Source organism: Haliotis rubra, unplaced genomic scaffold, assembly GCF_003918875.1.
Source record: "Haliotis rubra isolate DU_JTF1 unplaced genomic scaffold, ASM391887v1 Scf237, whole genome shotgun sequence".
Classification (NCBI taxonomy): domain Eukaryota; kingdom Metazoa; phylum Mollusca; class Gastropoda; order Lepetellida; family Haliotidae; genus Haliotis; species Haliotis rubra.
Genome location: NW_025766414.1, coordinates 598,721 through 611,184, shown reverse-complemented (window position 1 = coordinate 611,184; position 12,464 = coordinate 598,721). Strand labels below are relative to the sequence as shown.

The window sequence follows — 12,464 nt, the reverse complement described above, 5'->3', positions numbered from 1 at the left end:
AAATTGTAACTTAATAAGAAATTGTAATCCCAAATTAATGTGCACGATAGCATTCCTCGTATTTCGTATTGTTCCTTTCGCTCGTCCGTGGATGTCTGACAACTACAACTCGGCTCCTTTTCTTTACACGTCTGTTACTAGTACTACAACTTCAACATCTACTGATACCAGGGTTCGTCCTGTCAGCCTCCTATCGTAGACCATAGCTACTACAATCACTACCATCCCTGCTTCAATTATTGTTACTACTACCACCATCTCTACCTTCATCGTTACTCCCACCATCCCTGCTTCCATTATTGTTACTACTACCACCATCTCTACCTGCATCGTTACTCTCACCATCCCTGCTTCCATTATTGTTACTACTACCACCATCTCTACCTGCATCGTTACTCCCACCATCGCTGCTTCCATTATTGTTACTACTACCACCATCTCTACCTTCATCGTTACTCCCACCATCGCTGCTTCCATTATTGTTACTACTACCACCATCTCTACCTTCATCGTTACTCCCACCATCGCTGCTTCCATTATTGTTACTACTACCACCATCTCTACCTGCATCGTTACTCCCACCATCGCTGCTTCCATTATTGTTACTACTACCACCATCTCTACCTTCATCGTTACTCCCACCATCGCTGCTTCCATTATTGTTACTACTACCACCATCTCTACCTTCATCGTTACTCTCACCATCGCTGCTTCCATTATTGTTACTACTACCACCATCTCTACCTTCATCGTTACTCCCACCATCGCTGCTTCCATTATTGTTACTACTACCACCATCTCTACCTGCATCGTTACTCCCACCATCGCTGCTTCCATTATTGTTACTACTACCACCATCTCTACCTTCATCGTTACTCCCACCATCGCTGCTTCCATTATTGTTACTACTACCACCATCTCTACCTTCATCGTTACTCCCACCATCGCTGCTTCCATTATTGTTACTACTACCACCATCTCTACCTGCATCGTTACTCCCACCATCGCTGCTTCCATTATTGTTACTACTACCACCATCTCTACCTTCATCGTTACTCCCACCATCGCTGCTTCCATTATTGTTACTACTACCACCATCTCTACCTGCATCGTTACTCCCACCATCGCTGCTTCCATTATTGTTACTACTACCACCATCTCTACCTGCATCGTTACTCCCACCATCGCTGCTTCCATTATTGTTACTACTACCACCATCTCTACCTTCATCGTTACTCCCACCATCGCTGCTTCCATTATTGTTACTACTACCACCATCTCTACCTTCATCGTTACTCCCACCATCGCTGCTTCCATTATTGTTACTACTACCACCATCTCTACCTTCATCGTTACTCTCACCATCCCTGCTTCCATTATTGTTACTACTACCACCATCTCTACCTTCATCGTTACTCTCACCATCGCTGCTTCCATTATTGTTACTACTACCACCATCTCTACCTTCATCGTTATCATCTACTCCCACCATCGCTGCTTCCATTATTGTTACTACTACCACCATCTCTACCTTTTACTCCCACCATCGCTGCTTCCATTATTGTTACTACTACCACCATCTCTACCTTCATCGTTACTCCCACCATCGCTGCTTCCATTATTGTTACTACTACCACCATCTCTACCTGCATCGTTACTCCAACCATCGCTGCTTCCATTATTGTTACTACTACCACCATCTCTACCTGCATCGTTACTCCAACCATCGCTGCTGCCACCTTTGTTACTAGTATCGCTATCCCTCTGCCACATCGCTGCTACTACCCCTACTCCCACCAGCAATGAAACTACCACTGTCCCTCTACCATCGCTACTACTATTAGAGCTATTATCAACACCATACAGAGAAGTGTACTGTCCCCAAAAGCATTTAATCTACTGCTTCTGGTATAACTAGAGTGTGTACGGTCGCTCCTTCAACTCCACCTCTAGTATTACCAATCACAGGGGGGGGCGAGACTCCAGTGGGTGGCATTAGAAAGCGTTCTCCTTCCAGAAGCAATTACCATGAAACTCCCTCGGAGAAATCACGATAGTGATACAATCTCTCTATCATGACCATTCCCAAAGGAGTGTTGTTGTTTCACAAATCTCTCGAACCCACGACAACATATATATAATTCATAACTAACCAACAATAACTGCTTTTCGTCATGAGTACGATCTATAAATGCCTATATATATATAATTGCTTACGTCAGAGGTATTATCACGTAAATATTTCACAAAGTCCATATTTGTACATGAATGCTATAGTAAACATTGCTCTTTGTTTTGGTCTTGCCGGACGGATGGCAGCCTGAGAAAGTCTTCACACGCTATATATCAAGTGTACATGGACAGTTTATACCATAAAGGTTAATTCCTTTATCATTTCTGACCAATAATTGCTGAATGTAATACGTGTCTATGCTCGCACACATGGCACTACATGTCCAATATTAACACTCAGCAGGTGCTTGAGTTCATATTTACATAACAATAACGACATGTCAAGCCACTGAAGCCGAAGGTGGAGATTGCATTTCGACAATAATGCTGTTTACATCACAGTATTGACGTCAAACAAGTGAGCAAACAAAGTTCTGTATTGTCGTCAGTGTGAGAAACTAAGCCATCGATCTCTAACTCTCTATTTAATGAAGTAAATGTTTGTTTATTAGGTTACAAATTATGAAAGTATTTTCTAGCGTGTGAAAAGGGAAATATTATATACACACGAGTTACATAATACATAATAAACAAACAATAAGTTGGTTTCATCAATGTTGGGCTAGAATTGACCATACTGTTTCACAATCAAATTAATAAAAGCTAACTTTAACCCTCCCCAGTGTCCTCCCCTACCCTCAAGGAAAAATAATGGTCGAACAATTACCATATCCAATTTATCACTTACTTAAGTATTCAGGTAAAAGTCATTGTATTATATTTCATAGAGTTTAACGGTAAATATTACACTTACAAAACGACTGAACTTTTATTTGCTTGCACATTTTGGTGTACCATATGTAGCTATCATAAAATAGCTTTCTAATTGCATTTGTACTTTATTTATTTTTTAGCGTTATAAGATGTAAACAAACTTGTCAAAACGTATTCTTGTTAAAACATATTCTTGTGTTTGCTATGAATTTTCCTCAGTACCTATACAGTGCACTGCAGAAAACACCGGATATGAGAATTTTCACGGTAGGCAGGGATCATGACCCACAAAATCTTGGAATGACCTACTGCTTGTACCGGGGGCTTAATTTCCTGTCGTGGTTAAACTTTTCGCCTTTCGCGTGAAGCTGTCACTACCGTCGCCACGATCTCACCTGAAAGTGAGACGCCCAACTGTGATAGCAGCTGACATAACTTACCAAACATATTCCAAACAGTCTCCGGTAATATGAAAAAATATATAACTGAGTTTTTACAAACTGCATGATAGATATGCCTTCGAAGTTAAAACTACCAATTAATCCACAGCATAGAGAAACGTAATCCCTCGCAAAGCCGTTAACGCTTCTCTCGTTAGATTAGGGCCAGTTATCTGTCACAGTCAGCGAAGCAGAACGATCAGTGAACGGAATCCACATCAAAGCTTCACGAGTTTGCCGGAAGCTAAGAGCGCCGAGTGCGCATTATTTTAGGCCATATATATTGACATTTTTTTTAAAAACATTGGTAAATATACTGATGGATCGGTTCGAAAAGTAAGCCACTAATTTCCATGCCAATTGGACAATTCTCGCGAGTTCTTCAGTACATTATATGTAGGACTATAACAATTTAGTATATTTCTTTTGCAAAATTACAAAGACAGATGATGATATGTTTTCTGAAAAATGACTTGGATTAATCAAAAACATATTCTAATATTTCATGTTGCGCAGAGTTCGTCGTCCTATGCAAAGCCACAGGTCACAAGTAGGTGACCGCACTCAGCAACCCATCTTGAGATCGTAACTTGGCGTGTGCCACGCCCAACACTGAAACACCAGCTACATCAACATGGGGTGTCTGACAAGACATTGTTGAAAAGGTTTTCTGAAGAATAGTTATGAATGTGAAGGAAACCTAAATTAATTCAAGGGCAAAATATTTTTGCAATCAAAGAAAACTTTTAAAAGTACATGAGTCAATTCTTTCTTACTTCCTATTAATCCGCATCCAGGGAAGTTCTACGGATTATCAAGATCCTATGCGAGGGAGTCTTGGGTAGATGATGTCAAGAATGTTGTACTATGTAGACTGCTTGAATAAGTCAGGGGTACTTCCGGTTTTACAGAGCTAGCCCACTGAGATACCATGCCACAGTTTTACAAGTGTATCCCACTCAGACACATTATACTGACTCCCTGCTGACCTGTCCTTGTCTTATCCCTTCTTGCCGAGCACTAGACAGAGTAACAAGAAGTGTCATCATCTCAGGAAGTTTGGTATGGGCCGGGCATCGAACATGGACCTTCCACTCTCTGAGCAGACGCTGGATCTACTGGAACAAGGAGGCAACCCGTAATCTTGGAGACAATGTAGTATGTGTCTTATTGTCTATAACGGTCCCAGAAGTAATTATGTAGGTAACTGTTTAAACCACTGTATGCATACGAGGGAGATAGTGTTCACAAGGATGACTACAGAGTCGACGATGATGATGATTATTGATGAACAAGGAGGCAACCCGTAATCACTGTATGCATACGAGGGAGATAGTGTTCACAAGGATGACTACAGAGTCGACGATGATGATGATTATTGATGAACAAGGAGGCAACCCGTAATCACTGTATGCATACGAGGGAGATAGTGTTCACAAGGATGACTACAGAGTCGACGATGATGATGATTATTGATGAACAAGGAGGCAACCCGTAATCTTGGAGACAATGTAGTATGTGTCTTATTGTCTATAACGGTCCCAGAAGTAATTATGTAGGTAACTGTTTAAACCACTGTATGCATACGAGGGAGATAGTGTTCACAAGGATGACTACAGAGTCGACGATGATGATGATTATTGATGAACAAGGAGGCAACCCGTAATTACTGTATGCATACGAGGGAGATAGTGTTCACAAGGATGACTACAGAGTCGACGATGATGATGATTATTGATGAACAAGGAGGCAACCCGTAATCTTGGAGACAATGTAGTATGTGTCTTATTGTCTATAACGGTCCCAGAAGTAATTATGTAGGTAACTGTTTAAACCACTGTATGCATACGAGGGAGATAGTGTTCACAAGGATGACTACAGAGTCGACGATGATGATGATTATTGATGAACAAGGAGGCAACCCGTAATCTTGGAGACAATGTAGTATGTGTCTTATTGTCTATAACGGTCCCAGAAGTAATTATGTAGGTAACTGTTTAAACCACTGTATACATACGAGGGAGATAGTGTTCACAAGGATGACTACAGAGTCGACGATGATGATGATTATTGATGAACAAGGAGGCAACCCGTATCACTGTATGCATACGAGGGAGATAGTGTTCACAAGGATGACTACAGAGTCGACGATGATGATGATTATTGATGAACAAGGAGGCAACCCGTAATCTTGGAGACAATGTAGTATGTGTCTTATTGTCTATAACGGTCCCAGAAGTAATTATGTAGGTAACTGTTTAAACCACTGTATGCATACGAGGGAGATAGTGTTCACAAGGATGACTACAGAGTCGACGATGATGATGATTATTGATGAACAAGGAGGCAACCCGTAATCTTGGAGACAATGTAGTATGTGTCTTATTGTCTATAACGGTCCCAGAAGTAATTATGTAGGTAACTGTTTAAACCACTGTATGCATACGAGGGAGATAGTGTTCACAAGGATGACTACAGAGTCGACGATGATGATGATTATTATTCTTATAGTTGTATCATTAGTGGTAGCAGTAGCAGCAGCAATAGTTTAAGAGTTCACATGACTAATTAACTGATTATACATTTTATAACTTAGATGAGGCGTTGTATTATTTTTACAATAGTAGTAGTAGTTGTAGTAGTAGCAGTAGTGGTAGTACTTGTATTAGTAGCATATGTATAGTAGTAGCTGTAGTAGCAGCAGTAGTAGTAAAAAAGTAGTAGTAGTAGTAGTAGTAGTTGAAGCAGCAGCAGCAGTAGTAGTAGTAGTAGTAGTAGTAGTAGTAGTAGTAGTAGTAGTAGTATATAGTTGCAGTCGAAGGGGTGTTACTATTTTGGGTAAATGCCAAAATGATGCCTTCCTGTCAACGCAGGATTGATATTGTGACTTCCAAAGAAAGTGTACTATCTGTAGTCTTACTGAATGAAAGTCATAAAGCCCTGGAGACAGGTGACTATCTAGCTTACAGTAGAGTACTTTATGTTCCCCTGCCAGGCAGTCACACAAGTACGCCCACCACGACCGACGCACTGATCGCTTCACGAAAACTCGGTATCGTCAACAACTGTCCAGGAAGCCCGGCTAATTACCGAAAACACGACAAGACCTTCAGTACAATCTGTTGTGCGATGTGCAAAATAAACAGGATGTTTGACAAGCATGTAAGGCATACATCCACAGTAGTTCTCAACACGGAAGCCCGAGCCTGCTCTGTGGAGCGGGTTGATGATCTTTCAGGAAACTTCTGCCGCTGTATAATACAACTTCAACACTACGATAGTCGTAAGTCCATGTTGAGGTACAGGGATCGCCTTAGCGCTAAGATAGCTTTGTACAGCGGTACCCGAGTCGCTGAAATACAATCAACTAGGCTCTATGAACGCTTTGTGTGGTTCTCAGATGCTAGAAGGATATCTGTCAGTGGTAGACAGGTCCTAATTCCGATTAATACTTACATACCAATACCACCTTGAGGAACATTGGTAGACCTTTCTATGGAATGATCAAATGCAGGGATATCGAAAAAGTAGCATTAATACCACCAGACCAATGGCCACCAAGGTTGCCTCAGGGCGAAGACAAGAAGAGAGATAGAAGAACTGCACTATTAAAAGGGTAGCATCTCTTGATGGTATCTGGACGATGTCACAATTGGAATGCCTTGTGCACGATGCCTATACTCAACGTTAGCGTCACGCCAGTCCAAGTTACATTTAATTCATTTGCATCAGATTAAAAGACATGGTTTACCACCGCTTTGACAGTATAAAGTATTTGAACTGTAGCACTGTTTTGTGTGTGCGTTTATCTCAGCGGGGCGCAGAAAGTAGACGTTTTCTTGACCAAACTTAACACTGGCAGGTGAGGGATAGAACTCTTCACTGAAAGTAGCCTCGCCTTTACCCACTTGACCACGTGGACCTTTGTAGATATAGCTTCACTGTGGCGTAGATGTTGTGAAACCCATATCCCCAAACTTATGTGTCATTCATTTTCATTTTTGAGTGATTCGTGATGAATCCCCTTTGGTACTGGTTTGCCCGACGACCCGAGTATATCTGTTCAAACCACGGTTCAGTTCAGACCATTCGTTCACAAGAACTGTTAGGTAGCTGACTTTGGTGTCAAGTATTACGCCCTCTAACCTTTTAAAAAATACAATTCTTTAATGATAACATTGATAAAGTTGATTTATTAGACAGCACAAATAGCCTTTTAATCCATCTTATAAATCCGGAACAAAATGATCAGTCTGACTTTAGTCCTATCACTCAATGTCCATTTTTAAAGGGTTACATTCCATTTAATCACAAATTATAAATCATTTTGACATCATCTTAATACATTTCGCGACACGACTGAAATATTGCCAAAGTGACTTTAAATTTTAACTCACTCACTCACTAATACAATTCGAACTATTAAATTTGTTATTACCAAACTGAAAAAATTACTGTTTTGTGGCATTATTTTTTTTTTAGTGGTTTTACCACATATATTTCCCCTTAACTTTAAATGATGTAGGTAATTGCATAAACTAACAACTTATACTAATCGCTCTCAAAGGAACAAAACAAATCCTTTAACAGGGACAATCAAATCGGGGAAACTTTAGTTAAAACGCATCTACTAGAATATACAACTAATTACAAAACACCATTTACTTATGACACAATATTTCAAAACGTATACCACACATACAAGATATGTCAGTTTCCACCTTCCTCTAGACATGCCACGCGAGAATACACGTGACGTACCAATAAGTCTCGTGACCCGTGTGACATCTCGCGTGACAGGTCGGCAGACATTTTAATAGACTTCTTTCCCTGTAGATAGCTTTCCACTTAGTCATTACTGAACGCACGCCACGAGCCTTGTAGGTTAACACAATGTTTCTTACAGATTCATAACAAATGGGGGAGAAGAGCAGGACAGACTTGTGCATCTAGTTAATTATGGGCTGCATCTCTAGTACTGTAACGGAAAAGCAAATTATACAGAGATGCGTTATTTACTCGACTCTGTCACGATGTGAGGAGACTCTGTTCTGTAACGTCAGAACAACACGAAGCTAAACTAACAAACTGGATGACAAATCGGATTCTTCATGTACTTATCCGCGTGGAATTCTCAACAAATTGTAGTGTATTATAATGTGTTTTTCGATTGAAACGTTATGTCATAGCATGCTGTGTGGATCTTGGGCATAGGCTCTTGGGTTTGGAATGTGTACTTTAAGGGTGACATTCCAATGTTAAAGTTAAAAATTGCACATCGAAAATTGTGAGTAATTGCTTTCCCTTCAAGCCAAAAAAGATCAATACACATACAGATGTTGTGTGCGACTTTTGGGGATTGAAAAATGTCTCGGATATATACTAGGCACATAAAGAAACTGTGCATACAAAAAATTAAAATCTAAATTTATCAAACCTTTGTAGACACATAAGGATTGAAACTCAGAGATTAGTGACATGTATCCAACATGCATGCACGTGCCACGTTCCGTGACGTCAGTGGGTTCGTACTTGAGACGTGCAATACGTTGTTGCACGTGCATTCCGGGAAAGAGAAACAGAGCAAATGAATGCCACAATACTGTCACTTTGGATGCTCAACCCCTGCCCTTACGATCGTTCAAAAAATTAAACGGCTATTGAAACGCATAGCATGCCAAGGCTAACGTCTGCACAACGTCATGAGGCTATTGGGATGGTCCGTGGGGGAATGTCTCAACGACAAGTGGCTGCACATTTCCACTGCCACCGGAACACCATTTCTGCACTGGTGAGACGCTACCAGAACACAAATGACGTCATCGATCGGCCACGTTCTGGACGTCCACGTGTAACAACGCCAAGACAGGACATATGGATAAGGGTGACCCATCTTCGCCACAGGTTTCAGACTGCAGTGATGACTGCCCGAACCATCCCAGGACTTCGCCGTATCCACCCCAACACAATTCGACAACGTTTACGTCATCACGGGATCAGACCACGACGTCCCGCCATACGGCCTATCCTGACACAACGTCATCGACAAGCTCGCCGAATGTGGTGCCGAATCATGTCCGCAGACCCTTGTTTTGGTGGAGAAATGTTGTTTTTACAGATGAGTTCAGGTTTAACATTTCCCATAGTGATGGACGTCAACGTGCCTATAGACGCGTGGGAGAACGTTAAGCACAGGCCTGTGTCTTGGAGAGGAATCGCTTTGGTGGTGGTTCCGTGATGATTTGGGGTGGAATAACAGCACGCCAAAGAACTCCTTTGGTGATTGTTCAGGGCAACTTAACTGGTGTGGGCTACAGGGATCAGATTCTTCGACCTGTGGCAATTCCTTTTCTGCAACATCATGGCCCTGGGTTAACATTCCAACAGGACAATGCCCGCCCTCATACGGCAAGGGTTGCTATGGATTTCTTGCAACACCACAACGTTGACTTACTGCCTTGGCCTGCAAATTCACTGGATCTCTCCCCGATAGAGAATGTTTGGGACGAGATGGATCGACGTCTACGCCGTCTTCCTCATCCGCCAGATAACGTCCTTGACCTTGCAACAGAACTTGAGAGAATCTGGCGTGACATCCCACAAGCCTCCCTTGCACGTTTGATAGGCTCTATGCGTCGTCGATGCACTGCTGTTCTCAATGCCGATGGTGGACATACCCGTTATTGAGCTTGTGACATGGTCGTTTGACCCCTGTCCCGCTTGTGCGTCATTGTGATTGACTTTTCAATTGAAATTCTCCCGACTTGTTATGGTCTCATGATCCCTCCATTAAAGTTTATATGTACCTTTGACATTGTTATCGTACTTATCAACTGGGATAATATTTTGACAATGCACAGTTTCTTTATGTGGCTAGTATATCTTGGCGTATAAACTCAACGGGCAAAAGAGTCAACTTGATGCGGGTGGCCTAGAAGGGGCCTCCGCTCGCAAGTAGGGTGCTGACAAAGCACGTCTACAAAATGGGGCCTTATCTACTATTCGAATCATGGCGAAGACGGCAATAAAGATCGACCCACGTCTTAATGTGTAAGATATGTGTTTGTGCCAAAGCTGGGCATCCATTGACAACGTGGTAGACATTTTCTTTACATCGCATGATTTACATTTCATATCTATGATTTGATGCAGAATCTTACACTGGCTGTTACGAGTGAGAAACAGTGGTCCTGAGCAACATAGAGAAAGCCTTCTGTTTCACTTTTCAGGGCAACCGCCTTCGTCCAATTACGGTTGCTTTTCTTTTCAAAACTCTGTAACAAACGTACTGCAGCGGGCCATCCACTGACGAGGTAATTTGCACATTCTACGAGTCGTATTTACCATTTTATGATCAAATAAGTTACAGCATTTATACATTTTATCTTTTTTACAGCGTACCACAGAGTGCAGTATGATGATAGGACTTCTGCCCTGCTTGAACAATTGCTCTGTGTTGCACAGCTGGGTGATCAAAAGCTTAGTTCATGATATATGGCCCATACTCTGTAGAACACAAGTATTTCATCTTGAAGCGATCATTTATTACAACAATGAATTAATGTGCATTTTTTCTTATTATCTAAAGATTGTCAAACACGGTTGATTGGCCTGAGGGACAATATGCTACTTAGTGGTGGATATGAAACAACTTGGCATGCGAGTTGTTTAGGATGAAACAGCCTGTCTATTAACGGCACCGTATTAACTATTTAACATCGTATATATATTTAAAACGTACTCGACGTACACAACGTATCAACTGCGACTGGTGTGACTGAAACTCTATCATCATTGGTTATCTGACAATTCACACAAAGTCTGACTGTTGACTTTCTCGTGTTTAGCTCTTAACAACCCCAGTGGCTACACTTACCCATGCTGGCTTGTGCCTTTTAACCACAAGGACCTCACTCCATCATTACAGCAAAGCATATCACCACAACTACCAAACCTCACCATCTTAGCCTCTACGATCAGACCACAACCACCAAACCTCACCATCTTAGCCTCTACGATCGGACCACAACCACCAAACCTCACCATCTTAGCCTCTACGATCGGAACACAACCACCAAACCTCACCATCTTAGCCTTTACGATCAGATTACAACCACCAAACCTCAACATCTTAGCCTCTACGATCAGATTACAACCACCAAACCTCACCATCTTAGCCTCCACTATCACGCCACAACCACCAAACCTCACCATCTTAGCCTCTACGATCAGATTACAATCAGATTACACCAAACCTCACCATCTTAGCCTCTACGATCAGATTACAACCACCAAACCTCACCATCTTAGCCTCCACTATCACGCCACAACCACCAAACCTCACCATCTTAGCCTCTACGATCGGACACAACCACCAAACCTCACCATCTTAGCCTCTACGATCAGATTACAACCACCAAACCTCAACCATCTTAGCCTCCACTATCACGCCACAACCACCAAACCTCACCATCTTAGCCTCTACGATCAGATTACAACCAAACCTCACCATCTTAGCCTCTACGATCAGATTACAACCACCAAACCCTACCATCTTAGCCTCTTCAGCCACCATCTACGATCAGATTACAACCACCAAACCTCACCATCTTAGCCTCCCACTATCACGCCACAACCACCAAACCTCACCATCTTAGCCTCTACGATCAGATTACAACCACCAAACCTCACCATCTTAGCCCACCAATTACAACTCACCATCTTAGCCTCCACGATCAGATTACAACCACCAAACCTAACCATCTTAGCCTCCACTATCACGCCACAACCATCAAACCTCACCATCTTAGTCTCTACGATCAGATTACAACCACCAAACCTCACCATCTTAGCCTCCACTATCACGCCACAACCACCAAACCTTACCATCATAGCCTCTACGATCAGATTACAACCACCAAACCTCACCATCTTAGCCTCTACAATCAGATTACAACCACCAAACTTCACCATCTCAGCCTGTACTATCAGACTACAGCCACCAAACCTCACCATCTTAGCCTCCACTATCACGCCACAATCACCAACTGTCAGAACGCAGCCGACGATACAATCCAG

At 42.1% G+C, this 12,464-nt stretch overlaps 1 protein-coding gene across 1 annotated transcript; it reads right to left on the bottom strand.

Moving 5' to 3' along the window:
* Window positions 1-232: 232 nt before the first annotated feature.
* LOC124278428 (uncharacterized protein DDB_G0290685-like) lies at window positions 233-1,504 on the bottom strand. Its single transcript, XM_046714135.1, has one exon. It carries the CDS (start codon window positions 1,502-1,504, stop codon window positions 233-235), a length of 1,272 nt encoding a protein of 423 aa, XP_046570091.1.
* Window positions 1,505-12,464: the final 10,960 nt, after the last annotated feature.

Excerpts from the sequence above, each read along its gene's own strand:
- LOC124278428 (XM_046714135.1), bottom strand. The coding sequence starts at position 1,504 with ATGGAAGCAGCGATGGTGGGAGTAGATGATAACGATGAAGGTAGAGAT.